Source organism: Lagopus muta, chromosome 20, assembly GCF_023343835.1.
Source record: "Lagopus muta isolate bLagMut1 chromosome 20, bLagMut1 primary, whole genome shotgun sequence".
Lineage (NCBI taxonomy): Eukaryota > Metazoa > Chordata > Aves > Galliformes > Phasianidae > Lagopus > Lagopus muta.
The window spans coordinates 1303989-1322539 of record NC_064452.1 but is presented as its reverse complement, the minus strand read 5'-3'; the positions used below and the strand labels follow the sequence as shown (position 1 = coordinate 1322539).

Genomic DNA, 18551 nt, shown 5'->3' with positions numbered 1-18551 from the left:
CTCTTAAAGGCCACAGATGCATTTAATGAATACAAATCTCCAGTTCAAATGCTGCAGTAATAACTGCTGATGTAACACAAACTTCATTCTGCTGTTATGGCAATCCACAAATCTGAAGAGAGGCGTGTGCATCAGTAATATTTTTTTCAAAGCAAGACATGATTCAGTGGGACAAAACGTGAATTAATTCTGATGAAGCGCTGCATTTAGCAAAGACACCTGCTGCTGAGTTTCCACATTTCCTCCTGAAGGATCTGAACTGATAAGCATCTAATTTTATTGAAAAAGTAATAAAAAACAAAGACTGGATCTGTACAAAACTCTAAGGAAATACTTTCTTTTAAGGATACATGATCATTTTTCTCAGCTGAGAAGTGGTTTCTTAGCACTTTTTGGAGACCAGAGTGGACTGTGCCATAGAAGCAGGGCAAATTAAAGTATTCAAGCCACTGTGTACTGAGAAACCTCTAACTCTATCAATAGGGACGCATCAATAGATTTTAGTGAACCACATCATAATAAAACAGTATTCCTTAGTAATCCCAGCAGATGCTGAGTTCAGATTTGTTCTAGAAATCCAAATGCTATCACTCCAAATACAGATAAAACCACATGGAATTGGCACAGCCAGCTCTGCTTGGCAGGCCTACAAACACACACCATGCTGAACACAACAGACCTGATTCCCAAAGCTCTTGGAGCTGCCTGGGGGAGGAAAGCAGCCATGTGCACACTACCAGAGCCACTGACACTGCACGGATGCAGTTAAGACAGTGCTTCCCAGTGTTATCTAATCTACTGAAGTACAGTTAATATGCTGTTTGCTAATGCTATCTAACCTGCAGAAAAACCTGACATCCTTCAGTGGAGCCAACCACAACAGCGTATTTCAGCTTCCAAGCATCAAGGTATGTCTGGAGGCAAATGACAAACCGCAGGCTTCCGTGTCCACCGTTTGATCACTTAAGGAAAAGCCTGGGCAGCATTAGCTACATTCTAACAAACAGGGAAAAAAGACAATTCTCAAGACTTTAACATATCTTTGTAATTGTAACCAACACATGACTCAGCCTGCTCCTCAGCTGGTGAAGTCTGGAAAAGCTCCAGCAAAGAGATGTCCCAACAAACACCTGCTGAACAGCAGTACGCAGCACTGCCAGCGTGGAGAAGATACTTTAAAACGAAGGAACAAGGAGGGAAAATCCTTCAAGCTTTTGGGAGTTAAAACCTTCACTCAGTTCCTTTTTTACCACGATGGACACTGCCCCACAGTGGCATCAGGACCCCACTGCCAGGGGCATGGGGATACATAAGGCTCTTACAGCTCTTCTGTTTGCAGAATTACACTAAAGGAGAGCAACCTCGTCAAGTCTGGACAAAATACAATAAGGCAGAGTCACCATCATTATTGTCCTTCCTCCAGGTATGATTAGCTGAACAGATACTAATAGCATAAGCACAGCAGAATTCAGCCTCCCAGCTTTATGTTCAAGCCTTCAGTTTAAAATCTTTATGGCTAGACATAATGTGCTGCTTCTCTATAACAGGAAAGGTTTTTAAGTCTAAAGATTGGTGTAATGAAGAAAAATCTGGTTCTGGTGCGTTTTGCTCTTGTGGCAAGGAACATCGAAAACCCAGTCTGCTCTGGCACAGTGTTTGAACTTTATCCCACAGCTCAATTATTTTTAGCTTTTTACCTTGTCTGCTAATTTGACAATCATCCAAAGCGGTTGGTGGCCCAGGATTTGGAAGAATTTGAAGTGACACAGAATTCTGCAACACAGATTTACAGCTGTCATTTGTGTTCAAAAGCACTTCAGTATTTGGCAAGCCAGGATTTTCAAAGCAGAAACATGAAGCAGGCCCCATAGTGCAGGGCACCCATTAACTCACTCCCAATCAGCTAAATAAATATCGGAATCCTGTTTAGAGATCTCTCACCAGCAAAGGCCTCCCCAGCAACACGTTTCCAATTGGCCCCAGCAAAAAGTGGTGCTGTGGCCTTGGCTGGCAGCAGGGAAGCGCAGACAGGGGAGGACAGGACAGAGGCCCTTCTGTGCTCGGTCCCAGTCAGCACGGAGCCCCCCAGGGCACGGCACAGAAGCAGCCCTGCTATGCACATGGCTCCCGCTGCCCATCCTGCTGTGCTGCCCATCCTGCTGTGCAGGGCAGCAGCTCACCCACACACACGCTGGCTCGAGGGGATACCATAACTTTAAACTTTGTAATTTTGGGTTTTTTGTTTCCTCTCCAGGAAAAAGAGGTAATGCTGCTGGACTGCAAACAAATCACACGCCCCCACGTTTTCAAAATATGCCAAGATAATATTTATTAACACAGCAGGACTTACAGATCACAAAAGATAGTGATACACAGGAGCTCAGAAGGGTGTTATCAGAATAAAGCATGCAGGTCAATACTTGCAGAAGAGAGATATCAAAGCAGATCTGAGAAGGCACATTCACACAGGAAATGTTTAGTTGAAATTAGACATTAGAAAAGCAGCAAAAAACCTGAAGTTGATTAAAATATACAGAGATCTCCAGTAATGCCAAAGAAAAAGGTATTTTACAGATTTGTAAATGCAGCAAAGTGGATAACCCTTTGAGAATACCCCGAGCAGGTACGCTCCGACTGCAGCGTTCGGCAGGATGCAGAACAAATTAGGTTTACAGAAATGACGAGGCGTTAATTAAAAAATGCTCGAGTCCCGGAGCGAAACATAAATTTGGTTGAAAAGAAGCAGCCCGGTTCAATTAACAGCATGCAGGCAGTGCTCAAAGGGTTATACGAAGTATATGCAAGAGAAATCAGGCAACATTAGTATAATCCACCTTCCACACAAAGAATTATAACCAAGTTTAAAGAGACAGTATCCCCTTCGGAGAGCAGGACTGAAAGCCTGGCTTCCCGCACAGCTCCAGTGCAGCCCTGGGAGCGGCCAGGCAACGTCCTGCAATTCCCAGAGCCAGCAACCCACCTGCCCGGCCCACAGCCTCACACCAGCAACACTCAGCAGAGCTCCACACTGGCACATCGGGGACGCCCAGTCATCCTCCAGCAGCCCCCACCTGCAGCTCTGCATCGCTCGGGGTGCCGCGCATTGCTTGCAGTCAGCAGCGAGCACTGCAAGGGATACTGTCCCTTTTGACATCGGATTTACAGGTCAAAAGAAGTGGAGAAAAAAAAAAAAAACCTGCTTTTTAAATTACGCAAACTGAAAAAAAGACTTGAACATTAGCAGTTCGTAGCTTGAGATGCATCCAACATACACAAAGGAACAGTGAGCACAGGAGTACTGGTAACAGCGCAGAGCACGCTCCGCTGCGAGAGCCAAACAGAATTAAATAATGGAGTAAAACTCTCCTCGTGGAAAAAACACCTAGCTTGGCACCATAAGAGAATACAGACCTGTTTGAGTTTAATAAAAATAGCTTCTAATTAATACTTCAAAGTCCAAAAGTTCAGCAAGGAGCACATGATCGCCTAACCCCCTTAAACAAACCGAGAAAATCCCTCCTGCCACAAAGGGAAAATCATTCATCACTGATTTCTGTGGCAAAAGCTCACATACTGTAGAAGAGCTACATAAGTCAAGCTACCACCAAAAGAGGCTAGAAAAATATTACGAAAAAGTGCTTTCAAAACCAAAGTAAACATTCAAGAATACACGGTAGGTGCTACGTTTGACAGCTCGCTCAACTTGGAATTTCACCAAGCAGCCATATGAAAACTAAACGTCTTTGCTAATAAAGTTATTCCTGATATTTTGTACCCTGTCATAGAGTATCTTCCATGTCAAAGTTGCCAACTTAGTTTTCTCTCCCCTACTTAAAAATAGCATATAATGCAAAATTACAGTACTGTATATTTTTTCTACCCATATCTGCAAAAATGGAAGAAATATTTCATCTGAGAATTACCAATTCTTGCAGTAACAGCTTTTACGTTTGCAGTTTGTATGCTCCCTCCTGCCCAGAAACGTCTCTGGCTGCGTAATGCTTTTCCCTAGAGCACAGTAATGGTTCCCATATTATTGAAGGCCACAGAACATTCCACTACACCTTATCTTCCTGTGTGCACATGAAAAGAAAAAGCAGGACACTTGGGAAATTTCATGATATGCAATCAGGTTGGAGATGGCTAATTCGTTCTCTCAGGAGTACTTTCAAAAAGGGAAATTAAAGAAGGTAAAAGCTTGTTAAGGATAACATAGAAGTCCTGTGGTTTTACATTGAGGCCCAAAAGCCATCAATCATGACATCAGCACTTACGGATCCTCTGCACTATCATTCCAATGAGGGTTCTAATTCTGTAGTGTACACGATTCCTGTGGTCCTGCAAAATACTGGCTGTGCTGATGAGCCCCATGACAATGGGGATACAGCAGAGTTTGATTAGACAGCTTTTGATTAACAGCGCATCTGAGTGTCTGCCTTTCCTTTCAGCAGCACAGAGAGGGTTAAGACCCCAAGCCGAATGCTTTGTTGAAACCAAGAGATTAAAGTGAGACTCTCTGCTATTCATCTTGCTAATATAAATGGAATGCTGTTGTTTGCATTAGAAAATTTTCCACTCAAATTCTTTAAGTGACAGTCGCTAACGGGGATCAGTAAAATGATGTTGTCAAATCTCAAAAATAAATGGGAATTGAGTTCAAACTGCTCCATCTATTTATAGTCATCTAAGACAAGAAATAAATGCTGCCCATTTAAGGGGCTGTTGGCTAGCAGGTGCACAGATTTAGAAGCCTTTCGCTACTGAAAGACTAGTGCATAATACTGTAACTTAGCACACAGAAGAATACTGATACCTCCATCACCTATGTTACCAGAGCAATCTAACCAATTCCTCACCTGCTGCTGGCGGATGCTGGCCACTAACTGTTGGCAAATCCAAAGAGCTATCAGACATGACATGCTTAAGATCTCCTTCCACATCAGTCAGTTTCATGTCAAACTGAACAGACAACGCATCTTCAGAATCCTCCTTGCCAACGCTGCTGCCACCAATAGAAGGGAGATCCAGAGACTTCACCGAAGCAGAGTCTTCTTTGGCCTGCTTGAAAGCTGCGACTTTGTCCACCAGGGACTTCTCTGCGCTGCTGCACGTGGAAGAAAACTTGTTTGAGTGAAAATCGGCAAAATCATCATCGCTCTTCACTGAGGAGAGCGTGCTGTCCTTTGTCTCCTCAAAGCCTGCTCCAGAGCCTTCCAGAGAGAGCTGCTTGAAGATGTCGTATTTGGTGGGCGTAGCGGCGGTGGCCGAGTTCTGCCCACTCCTCCCTGTGCTGGCAGATGAGCCGGGCTGAGGAACAGGGCTGGTCTCTGCCTTAAGTGCATTGTATTTGTCATCTGGTTTTTGTTCAGAAAACCCACTGCTGTTGTTGAAAGCCATGAAATCTGCAAAGTCGTCTTGTCCGCTGGCTGATGCGCTATTAGAAAACTCCCCAAAAAGGTTGAACTCTCCAAACTCATCAGCTAAGCTCGAGCTTTTGCTAGGTGCTGGCTGGGCAGTGGTGGATGGTGGTGGGGGAAAGGAGGATGGTTTTGAAGCATTAAATGCAGGTGGAAAGGACAGCTGCTTGTTTTCTCCAGTAGAGGAAAAGAGGTCCAAGTCTGCTAGGTTAAAAGAGGCCTTAGCTTGCGTTTGCTGTTTCGACTGGGCAGGTAAGGAAGGGAAGGAAGTGGGGAAAGTTTTGTCCTTTGTAGGTGGCTCTAATGGCGAGATGCTGTCAGCGGTTTTAAAATCTGTGAAGCCATCATCGGTTCCTGCAGCCTTGAATTCTGCAAGGTTATCTCCTGACAGGGAAGCAATGAAAAAGTACTAAGATACTGCAGGGACTGTGAATACATCATACTCACACCATGCAAGCAAGCAACTGATTTCATGCCATGTCAGGCAAACTGTTTAAACTAAGTCCTCAGGATGCACAACGAACTGCAAACAACTTTTGTGAGCAACACATGTTTTGAGGACAGCAATTCCAACAGTCATTCCAGAATAAACCAAACACCTTACACCTGACAAACAGCCTCAGTAAATGCAAGAAGTCAGGCACCTTCCTGCTTCTGCTATGCCTGGTTAGTTTTCCTAGGAAGCCTGGAGATGGACTTCCACATGAAAGTGATTAATCATGGAATGATTAATTGTAAAACATGGAAACCCTCAGCTAAACCTATTACTGAATGTGAGATAGTGTAATAATAAAATATTAAATATTAGGTAGCAACATTTTCATTGAATTTATTTTGGTGTGCTATGCGTTTTTTTCCCTATTTTTACACTATTTATTTTAAACTTGAAAATCAACAAATGCTGTTTAACCCATTCACCAGCATGTATTTACTTAGATCACTTGTAATAAAATGTACTCATACTCCGAAATTACAAGTGTCCAATAAACAGATTTTGTTCTATTTTAGAAACACACCATTCCCTTTTAATTCTTTAGTCACCACACAGTGCCATGCTTTACATTACTTTAACCAAGATCTGAAAGACTCCTCCATAGAAGTGGAGTAGGGGACCATGACTGTACCTGACATCCTGCTGTGCTCCCTTCCCTCCAAACCAATTCACTTGGCCCAACGACAGTGCAAGTATTGGTGAAATTGCTATTTGCTTACTAAAACTAGAACATCACAGCAAATTACACTTACTGATGAATTGCAAACTTTTCCATTAGGAAGGTAAGCTGGTGAAAGGGTTAAGAACGGTCAGACCTGGATAGCAGGCACATACAGTCATTTCCCATATCTTAGGACATATGCAGAAAGACATATTTCATTGCATTGCATGCATTTAATCCTAAAAGCAAGCACTGAACATGGAAATTTCACAAAAGATGGCAAGAGCTTCAAAAGTGTCTGAAAAAGAGAATTTCCCCTTCAAAAAATGTGGAGAAGGAATGAACCAGGGAAAGCAGTCTTATCCCAGAACCTACAATTGTTTACTAACAAGAAACCAAAATACTGGCCAAAGTATAACTCTGTGAAAGCCAGATTAAACTTGTAATACATTTATCTTCTGATATGTCTATTGATCATATGAGAAAGTAAAATTTACGAGTAACTCACATTGCATAAATGATACACACAGATCTGGAAAAAGCTTAGGGAGGGACTGCTTGTATAATCACACAGCTACTACATCTCACATGCCATCTAGCTTTCACTTTTCCCCAATCAACAAAAATCAATTAAAACATATTTCAAAATGAGTGACCACATTTGTTCTTAGGGCAAAGGCCATAAAAGGTTTAAGCTCTGCCCTGACCATTTTGTACAGAAGCATCTTATTCTTCTTCCTTCTAAGAATCCTGACTTGAAACAGACAAATTCTAACCACGCTGTTATTTTAACATGAACCTCAGAAGCATCCAGAAGAGATCCTGTCTTCCAGAAACACAGTCTGTGGATTGCCCAAGAGTCACTGCACTATTCTTTCCAGGATGTTTCCTGATAAATTGTTTGGAGGAGCAGAGGGACCATTATTCTGCAAACCTAGCAATGGGAATTCTACAGCTCATGGAGAACCACACACACACACACACACACACACACACAAACCCTTACAAAAACATCAAAACCACCCCCAGAGCCCCATCCTGCTCACCTCCATACTTGCTCTCTGATGGCTGCTCCAATTCACGGAAAGCACTGTACTTGTCTCCAGAATCTTGCAAATATGAGAGAAAGAAATACATTTACTTAAACGTTATGAATCCATAGTGTAAATTTTACATTGGCACGATTACTCTGATTTTTTACATTAACTTTTAATCAATGCTGAAACAAGACATACAACATGCTGTAATAAATTGCCCAGAGTAGTTGCATACTTTCCCTTTTACCTCCAAAAGTCGCTGTACTTTCTGGCTTCTCAGCTGCAATTCCTTTAAACACAGCATACTTATCAGTTGATGAGAGTGCCTTGTTACCTGGGAGTGGCATGAGTAAAGAAGGAACACTAAAAGCAAAAGAGATAAAAGCAAAGGTTCTTGATTTATCCACAACAAATCTACACTTCCAGGTTTCACTTAAAGGACCCTCTTATTTTGACTACAGCTTGGATCACTAGACTAAAGCTTCTACCCTAAGAATTCTGAATTTCTGTCAGTGCACACCTGTGAGTTTAGATAGCCATCTATTCAGCAGCATCAGGGTTATTCCACAGTTACTTCATGTACTTTACCTTTTGCACATAAACACACACCACTTCATACAGTAAAACTGCCATCATTACCTAACATCACACTAGCAATTGCTGAAAGATTTAGCAGATGCTTGCTTGCCCTCCACACAAGCCTCCTTACCATTTGCAGCATTACAGAACATCCTTTACATAAGAATGATGTACTTCACCTCCAGTATATGTCACTCAGTACTGTGCACATTGAAAACGTGAATGAATTGCCATGGCATCCTTTGGCCTGAAGCAAGAATCCTTCTAGAGCCACTTACATCTCCTTACCAGCAGCCCACAAGCACACACAAAGCTAGCACTTGCACACATGTGCTAATGATAGTCGATGATGCTTGCAGAGAGACAATGCAGTGTCAAAAAATATAGCTTCTGCTAAAATAATCAAAGTTCACATGACTGCAAAGCAGGCTATTAGATATGCAATCTTGGCAAATGTAATCATTACTCATCTGTACTCCACAGATGGCTTTTTTTTTTTAATTTTAAATAAAGCTCCATAAGCATTGAGATTATAGGTTATTGTAACCTTGTGTTTGTTTCAAAATCAAATGCTTTCACAACTTTACAACTCAATAAAAAGAATTGCTGCAATGAAGAAACACCTTTTATTTTTTTGTCCTTATGATCCCCTACTTTCCACTATGGAATTTAAAAACAATGTTTCTGTTGAAACTTTCACTACCCTAATAGCTGTTACTGCAAAATGAGATCTGACATATACTTAAACCACAGCCCCTTCAAATACACGTGGCATTATTGACTGACATCAGCAAAATTAAATCCCTTCCATGGACTGTCATTAGGAACAGTGTCACTGAGCAACCTGTTTTAGTATCCCCAGCTGACAGCACTGTTAAGGAAGCATCCAGTAATCACTGCTTACCTGCAAAGCTAGACAATAGTTCTGTCTGCAACTAAGGACAGACAGCTCAATACACAGAAAATAAGTATGTCTACAACTAGATACCTATGTAAAATCTTGCCATGTGCAGCAGGATTAAAAAACACTTTGAAATTTTATTGTCATGGGACTTTGAAAGATTGATTTTAAACTCTCAAAGGCAGTAAGTACATATTTTATTGTGCCCAGTTTGTCTGATCCAGAATTACATTTTGGCTGCCTCCCAAACAAACAGCCAAGACTGTTAAAGACTGAATGAGATCCAGATTTATAGTCAGCAATCAAAAGTTTATGTCTTGGCCAGAGAACCACAGAAATAAAACCCTGTCCACTGGAGTTCTCATTCATTTAAAAGTACAGTGTCATGCTCTTGACATGAATGCTAGGTTCTTTCTTCAGGGTCTGAAGAAAGGCCTTGGTGTCAGCAAATGGTTTCTATCAACTCCACCAAACACTGGGTCAGACTATTAATGGAAGCATGCAACACCAAAGGCAGAACTCCTCCGCCCTTGTGATTCTTTCTGAATAGCTTCATGTTAGATTTTTGCCTGAATGCACAGTATGAAGTAACTTTCAATTGCCTGTGCAATAATATAAACACTTGAACACTTATCCACATGCCCTGCATATGCAATTTACCTCAGCGTGGTGACTGGAATGGTAAAAACTGGGCAACCACCTGTGGCACATCAAATGTCATTTTGGATTTAGAAAGCCTAATTGTAGTTGTAACAATCTTGAAAAGAAATCCTCAGAGGAGAAGTCAGGCGACAGAAGAAAATTACAGGCTCGAAAACTACCCACAAAAGAGGAAAACATTTAATTTCTTAAAAGAATTCTAAAATACTGAAGGAGTGGAAATCGAAAGATCTGCTACCTGCTCCGCTGCTGTGAGCTGGCTGCTTTAGAAGAGCCAGCTCCATCCCCTTGGAAATCAGTGAAAGAGTCGTCTAGGGAGCCAGACTTTGAAGCATCCTGAAACTCCTGGAAGTCATCATCTTCTGGTTTTCCTACCTACATTGCAAATATGAAAATTGATACACCGCTGCCTTTCCAAACCATCACACAGCATAAGAGCAGTTCAGAGTAATGTGATCAACTTCAAACATAAAATCAAAATCCACAACCCTCTCAACAGGAGTGAGCAAACTCAGTCTGGTCAGCGTCTCCACTTCGGCCGCACCCCGGGGTTCATCTAAAGCCACCAGGCAGCTCGGAAACAGGCCGGCTGTCCCTGCAGGCCCACGGCAGCCGCGCAGAGCTCTCACCTGGCCGGGCGGGTAGGAGGGCGCAAAGGCTCCCGCTGGTGGCGCTGCAGCTCCGCCCGCTGGCGCCGCTGCCGAGATGCCCAGGCCCATCACCGGCGGCCCGATGCTCAGCGGCAAGGAGGCGGGCGGCCCCGCGGGCAGCAGGGGCTGCTGGCTCACTGCGGCAGGCAGCGGCATCGGAAACCCGGATAAAGTAGGAACGGGGGCAGCTGGAAACTGGTTTAACATATCGGGACTCACTGCAGGGATTCCCCTCTGCAAAGGCAGAAAAAGAAAAGACAACCATATGGGACACGTGAGCAAAAAGGCATACTGCACTCACTCTCATTTCGAGCTTCTGTTACTGAAACTAAGAGCAAGGTTCCTTTCCAGCTTCAATTTCATCTTCTAAAACAAACCAAAAAAAGCGATCAAGATCCTATACTAAAAGAGTGAGTCCTATCCAGCACCCTGGCTGCTGGGTTTATGCCAAGGGCAATGACAACTTACTGGCTGAGCAGAGGCATTTGACAGCATTCTTGTTCAGCTCTCAGGACATCAATCTAGTGCGCGCTGGCAAGAAAAGCCACGCTGAAACAGGTGGGCACCATACACACCAGTCCCACAAGATCAGCTTGGATCTTTATCTCAGATTTCATACAGGGCTGGTATTTGGAAATAAGCTGGTAAGAGATTATGCTGTGCTACCAACAACAGAAGTCCGAAGTTCACACTCCGCTGGTTCAGGAGAAAAGTAACAAGTTTACTTGTTACACACTTGTTATTCATAGACTGAAGGGATACAGGATCCCTTGAGGTTTGAGGAGATCAACTGTGTAACAACAAAGAAAAACATTCAGGACTTTCCATCAGAAATACGCACACCTACTGCAGTTTGGTAGGTATATTTAAGAACCATCTTCAGCTGACATTAAAGGAGAAACTAGGATGTAGGTACTGGGATGTAATTACAGTCCTCTCGAAGCTACAAGGGAAGTTTCTCCTCTGGATTTCAGAAAAGCAGTATTTTTATTACAGGTGTGGTGCACAACCCGCCTGCAGCAACAAGCAGTCACGGTGGATTAGCCAATCTTTGCTCTGTCTTTGCACTCTAATCACCAGAGCCATACCTGAGTTACTGCTATCATCGCCAGGACAGCATAGAGCTCTTCTTTCGTAAGCTTCCCAGGGGTGGTTCTATTGGCTAGAGCCCATATCTGTCCAAGAGTCTCTCTGGGCAGTCCAGACGACATCAGTATGGGATACAGCTTAGCAGTATCTATCCCAGCAGGAGTCAAAGTTGTCTCTAAAATTTTCTTATACAATTCTGTTACAAAGGAGTCACTATTAGTCAGGCAGTTTGCTTTTTTCAAGCAAATTTAAGGTTGCTTTTCTACATCAAATTCCTAAATCAAATTAGTAACATGCAAGAGTGTAAGGTAAGGCAACAGCATTCAGGCACTGCACACTGTCATTCCTTTTCACCTAAACATGTTAGTGGAAGCTCTTTGTGCACAAGTTTAAACAATCAAGAATAATATTTTATACAAAAGAAAGTTAGTGCTTTATTTCAAAACATGTTTCTGTAACAGAATTGTGGGATAATCCACATCAAAAGAGTCCTAACAGCTTCACGTATTCAAACTTCAGTGTAATCAATATTGATTGCAGCACTTCATTGTTTCCAATGTTACTTGCATGTATAAGGTAAATAGTCTTAGGAAGTGAACTGCTTAATTACAAGAGATGCCAAAAGCAGTCCACCCATGAAAGCAATTGCAGCAGCAGCAGCAACTTCTACTAGTGTGACCTGCTTTCACAACAATTCTAAACATTTAACATGCTTGAAGAAAATCCTTTCTCCAAATGCAGGTAAATATTACAAACATGTATCTCAGCAAAAAAATGAATTCATTTGATGGCTGAAGAAAAACGCTTCAATCACAAACAAAGGCAATGTAAGCACACGTGTTCACACTTCACATTGCCCACTTGAATGTCCACTCTCCCTGCTTACCTGGAACCAAGCTATCGTTGTAAATCCAAGGAGGCATCATTTGCTGAATTGGATCCTGCGAAGGGAATACTCCTACACCTAAAGGTGTTCCATTCAGTAAGAAAAAGAAAGACACAGTTGCATTAAGACAAACAGATTCAGAGCATAGAGGTCTTTGAGACTAGGTCTTAGCTTGTCAGCATCATTTAGCATTTCAAGCAAAGTTTTCAGAGGAAAAGCAGCTACTGCATAATATATTTCAACATAATGGCTTGGGGTAGCAGCAAGAGTACTGCCATGTACACAAAGAAACAAGGAGCTCCTCATCTGCCAAATTTCTAGTTGCACAGAACTCGTCTCATAACTTCTTACAGTTGTACAACAGCAGTTCTGTGCAATATAAGCTGAGCCTTCCCATCACTATGGGGGCTACTGGTGGAAAAACAAATTCATACTTATCCAAAGGGAAGCGTAAGAACCACTCACAACCAGAAAATCCTTAGCAGGGAAACACACAAACAGCCCATCAACCTGGATCTCAGCAAGTTCTTTTCCCATGCTCACAAAAACGTATCCTTTGCCTCACTGTTCAAAAGAAATCACAGCTGTCTTCACTACTACAGATTTCCATGTGATCTGCCACAACTGTGTCTCTGTCTTACTCTCTTCTCCACTACATTAACTCTCACTGACCAAGCACGCAGTAGTCATCTTCAACAAAATCTGAACTAGAAATAAAGCTGGTGCAGCTTTTGAAATGGCCTCTAAAATACAAATAGTTTTAGACGTAACACCGTGAGTGGCAAGTGTCTGGGAAAGAAACATTTTAGAGAGCGCATCTGTTTCTCCAAGAAAGAGGGCAGAATATTGCAAAACAGAAAACCTGATTAAACAAAGGTGTTAAATGTGATTACAGCAGTAAACTCACGTGGGGAAAGTCCAGAGCAAAATCACAGCTGTTACTTTTAGCAAGGAGCAGGAGGCCCTGGCATATTATTCAAGCAGGCATTCAGAGCAAAATTATGCAGAACTGGTCTTACAATTAGTGTACAGAGTGTTAGCATTCAAGCAGCATCTTATTAAATTCCATTAAATGTTTCATTTGCTCACCACACTCTTCAATTGCTATGTTTTGTTCTGAAGCCTTGTGCACCTCTGCAGCAGTGGTACCACTTTCATGTCCACCTACAAGAGCCCAGTCATTGATGGCTAGACTGGGACGAGCTTGGCCTGCAGCCGAGGCTTTGTGCCCAACTTCAGATGCTTTAAGTTTGGTTTGCTCCTGTTCAGATTCATTTAAGCCATTATCTAAGACTTTCTCCTCCAAGGAAGAGCCTGAATGAACAGCAGGAGGAAGTATTTATATTTTGTTATTAAGCACCCAGATTGCAATTCCACGCCTTCAAAGAAGTATTACTGGTACCGACAGACGATCAGACGAGGACCTGTCCCATCTCAGAGCAGCACCACTGCCCTGCTCAAATGCTTTCGTGGCCCAATTCTGCTTTTCACTTGCTACACATACACAACAAATTCAACCAATGGAGAGAAACACACAGGGAATACACGAAACCATTCCCTGTGTTAGGAATACCATTGCATAATCACCTGGATCGTGCAAAAGAATGACTTAAGGCTCAGGTCAGACACCCACTTATAAATGCTAAGTTCTTCATGTCAATCTTACCTACACCTGCTTAGCCTCCAAGAGAGGAAGCACGCAAGCATTCCACATCAGCACAATAATTATTTCTTATACCATCTTTTCAGCTGTTCTATTACACAGACTTCATACAGTGCCAGCACACAAGACTTAATATACTTGAGATGTGCCAGATGCATATTTAGCATCCTTCAATCCACACAACTTGCTTTTACAGCGCAGTTCTAAGAAAAGCAGGAAGGGGACATCATTCCCCAAGGATCAGCAGGCTTCTAATTCACTGCCTATATCTTTCAGCCAGACTGAAGGAAAAAAAAACAACAACAAAACAGGTAAAGGCTCTCTGTAGCTTTACAACAAAAAGTGATATTGGGAAAAACAAAATAAATTAAAACTTCAGTTACCTGTTTTATGGATACTGGGTGAAGATGCAGAGGTAGGAAAAAAGGGAACCTGCCCAGCTGTACCATGCAGGATGGATAACACTGGAGTCTGGGTTGGAGGGAGAGGTTGGACCACAGCCTTTTCTGAAAGCAGTTGTCCAGCCTCAGCAGAAAGGAAAGGCTGGAAAGGCTGAGAGGTGGGCTGAGGCACCGCTCTGGGGCTTTCAGTAGGCCCTTGTATAAAGTCACTAAATTCTTCATCATCAAGAAAAGCAGAGTGGGAAACAGATACAGCAGAATGGGATGATGATGTGGGATGATCTGTAAAATGGAATGAACACAATGCAAAGTGATCAGGAGGAAAGTTTTTAGGAGGAAAAGCAGGGAAAACGGCAAATATAGCTATAAATAGCAAACGAGTGAGGAGAAACAGCAGTGGACGTGATTTGACAGAGGTGAGAAGAGTGACTACTGTCAGCACAGCAAACACATGAGGTAAAGCTGAGCAGCCTCTCCCGACCATGCATCTTCTCTCCCAGATGTAAATACTTTGACTGAATCTTGATTCTTAAAACCAGCTATGGAAATACTGCATTTGTTGTACACAGATTGGGTCAAAACAAATCAAGAGGAAATATTTCAAACTAGAGATGCTGGGTGGATGTCAAGGTGAGGGAAACGTCCCCCCTCACAGATGTGCTTTATCCTCAGACACTCAGCAATAAACCTTGAGATACAAAAGAAACACAATATTCCTTCAGACAGTTTTCTGTGGATGCCTTTCCTAGTCACCCAGTCCAACAGAGCAGGATGGGAAATTTAACAAGCAACGGGAGAATGTGAGGAGACCACTTGGAACTTCAGAATTATCAAAGAGCAAATCCACAGGAGAGATGAAGGTTTTACATGTGAAAATTCTTGTCCAGATAAGCCGCATTTGGGCTACACAGAGCGAGCTATGCCTTAACCCAGAAGAAATTTCTAGTAATAATTGTTACAAACACAGTAATTACTGAGAAGAGAGAATACCAAAGGCTTTGATTTGACCATGCCCAGGCAATGGTGAAAAAAAAGCTATTACAGTACTCTGAAGTCTTTACACAGGTTTTGATCATTCCTAACACTTACATAGCACTTCTCAGCTTCAAAAGCTCTCTGCAAAACATTAATTATTGCTTTGACTAGAAAAGAACTCAATTATAAGAGTTAGAATGGAAGTATAAAGAAAGTTATTAACACTGGGCTTAACATCCATTATCAATTCCCCTGATATTTCATGGTAAGCATTTCATATTACATTTTCTTTTAAAGATCATCAAGTCTTCCAATGAAAGCTGAAATCTAGTATCTCACACCAAGTGTGTGAACAGTTGTTAGGATGACACTCAAGTTTACAAAACATTAATACATCCACATTACATCATCAAATAAAAACACTTCTTTCAGTTGGTTCCTTCTGCCAAGGATTTCAAATATTAGTTTTATTTTCAGTTGGAAGAGAGGAAAATGACAAACCTGGCTTTTTCGGATGCGATGCTGGTGTTGGATGCATTTTAGCATCCCTAGAAAAACCATCTAGATTTCCTTTAATGGCTTCCAGTGCATCATCTCTGCTTTTTTCACCTGTCTGAATCGTTTTGGAAAAAAATAAAATAAAATCACAGCACAGTTCAGTTTCCTTCCAATACCCACACTTGTTCAGTACAAGATCTAGCACTGCCTACTGTTAAATCAAACCCTTCTTTTTCCAGCAACACCCGAAGCTTATTAACAGTAACTCCCATATTTAGAAAGCTGTGTTTTGCAGGCTACACAATAACAGCACCTTTCAGTCTTCCAACAGACACTTTATGTACAGAAATAACACATAGACCTTGTTCAGTTATTTGTAGCCTTACAGATAAGGGCCTCAGAGCTCACTGGAACAGCCCAAAACTTTGGATAAAGTTAACAATCAAGCCACCAAACGTTCTCTTTTCTGGAAATCTCAGTCTGTTCCCAAATGCTACACTTCAGGTTTGTTTAAATCTATTTTACAAAAGTTGGTTTTCATTTACAGACTTTGCTTGCATTGCAACAAGAGTGTGCAAGTGACTGAATATTCCAGATGCTTTCCAAGATCTGATGTGTCCTGCAAGCTCCCCACTCACTTCCCAAAATAAAGCACTCCACTAAAAGCCACTGAAAGCCTCAAGGAAACCAACGTGGCCCTTGCTGTTGAGGACCTACCTTAGGTTTCACACTGCTTAAAAGCCTCAGCTTTTGCTTCTGCTCTTCAAACTGGCGCCGTTTTCGTTCTTCTTCCAAAAACTTCTGCTGGTGCTCAAACCTCTTTCTGAAATGATTAAAAAAAAAGCAAACTATAATCAATTTTTCATTCAAGTTTCCACATCCAACTTCTGCTAGATTTTTTTCCATTTCTTTTGACTCAACTTCAGCTGGCTCGGTGCATACCTCCACTTTCCCTCAGAACTGTTTAACAGCCACTGTTAATCTTATAGGTTGCCCTCAAGTGCAATGAATTACCTCAAAACTGTTACACAATACTAAATGAACTACTTTTCTAGAGAAACGATGGTTAATATTTCTGCTATGAGGACTGCACCTCCAGACCACGTCCCCCTGAAAATAAACAAGCCAACAAGCATAAATAAATAAGAACAATTCCCAGAGCAAATAAAGCATCACTTACTGCTGCTCCTCTGCAAACTGCTTCTGCATGTCAGGGCTATACTGCGGGGCTGCTGGGCGCATCCCTATGAAAGAAGCCTGTCCCATGTAAGGCATTCCAGTCGCTGGCATTGGCCCTAAGGACATGCCACCCTAGAACAAAATTAGTAATACAGCTTCAAGGTTTTTTTTCCTCCAGAAATGAAACCCAACCACTGACAATTACATCCTGCTAAATGACAAACCAGGTAGATCTCACAAAATTCAGAGCGTAACAACTGCTGTCACAAGCTGTTGCAGAACAAGGCAGTGGCCATTCAGTAGGTGGCACTCTTCCCTCTCGATGATGAGCTACAATTCTTAGGGGATTTTAGACAGCACGATGGCTTTCTGGGCAAATACAGAAAATGAAGACAAAATCGACACAATCTAGGTGAAACCATTACAGGCATCCTAACCTACATCACTAACAGACCCATGCACTTGGGTTTCCTTGTTTGTTTCATTTTTAATGCAGTTTCCTACTCTAAATGATTACAGAGTACTTCTAAACTCCATGCTGGGGGTGCATGCTCCTAACCAACAGCTGCTGCTGGCCAGACTGGCTCTGATCACTTCACAGCAAAAACTCATTTGGGCGTCCAAGGGGACAGAGAATACAGAGCAACAGCACCAGGAGCCTCAGCCAAATGGACTGCATGAAATGAGGAATATTTGGTGATAGACATATCCTGGTGTGGTGGCAGTAGCAAAGCTTGCCTAATATAGGAGGAGCCAAAAATTAAATTACTTCTATTATCATTCATTTTGTTTTTGCTATCAGAGCACACAGAAAGAGAACAAGTGCTACTATTTTTAGACTAGCACTCATAAAGCCATCTTCCTGCTATAAATTTTAGGAAATTAATTTAATAATGTCCAGGTGGGGGTGGGAAGTGAGAGGAGAGCATAAGGAGATGGCAAGACATAATAAATTCAATTTGAGACAGCAATTCAGTTACAAAGCTTTGGCAATACATAAAATTTCAGCAAAATGCAAATCCATACATAAGCACAGATGGTACTAAACAGAAAACAAGTGATTAAAAGCAGAGAAAATATAGCACTGGCTACTCGTACTTTGTTCTTGTTCCTCAATTAGCAACAGTTCAGATAAAGACCAAGTTGCTTTAAGCAAGGAAAAACCAACAATGTTAGAGAGGAAGTAGGACAAATGGGAAAACTGCTCATGCGAGACAATGCAGCACATTTCTCTGGAATTGCTTTCTCCCTGCAACAAGGTTCTTAAGAAGAAAGTTTACAAAACAACACTTGCACACAGCTCTAATTCAGCATCTGAGTGACAAAGACACAAAGAACTCAGTGAATTGGTCACCATCACAGCATGTACCAGCTCACAAGGGGCTCATGAAATACTGCACAACATCCCACCTTAGCAGTAAGGATGTAGAACCAAAGCAAAAGCAGTGTCTCATTTCAAGCC

At 42.0% G+C, this 18551-nt stretch overlaps 1 protein-coding gene across 7 annotated transcripts in view; it reads right to left on the bottom strand.

Annotated features, from left to right (window-relative positions):
• SYNRG (synergin gamma) overlaps positions 1–18551 on the bottom strand; it is a 35919-nt gene that overhangs the window by 12539 nt on the left and 4829 nt on the right. For 3 of the 7 annotated variants that reach the window (XM_048966554.1, XM_048966555.1, XM_048966556.1), the window contains exons 4-15: positions 17091–17221; positions 16628–16733; positions 15914–16025; positions 14420–14719; positions 13463–13687; positions 12374–12451; positions 11487–11683; positions 10378–10632; positions 9987–10123; positions 7856–7971; positions 7618–7680; positions 4857–5801 (exon numbers count right to left, since the gene is read on the bottom strand). In XM_048966554.1, the coding sequence (XP_048822511.1) occupies positions 4857–5801; positions 7618–7680; positions 7856–7971; positions 9987–10123; positions 10378–10632; positions 11487–11683; positions 12374–12451; positions 13463–13687; positions 14420–14719; positions 15914–16025; positions 16628–16733; positions 17091–17221 (2665 nt within the window). The remainder of the gene's footprint in view (positions 1–4856; positions 5802–7617; positions 7681–7855; positions 7972–9986; positions 10124–10377; positions 10633–11486; positions 11684–12373; positions 12452–13462; positions 13688–14419; positions 14720–15913; positions 16026–16627; positions 16734–17090; positions 17222–18551) is intronic. The other 4 variants (XM_048966559.1, XM_048966560.1, XM_048966557.1 and 1 more) reach the window with 3 other exon arrangements.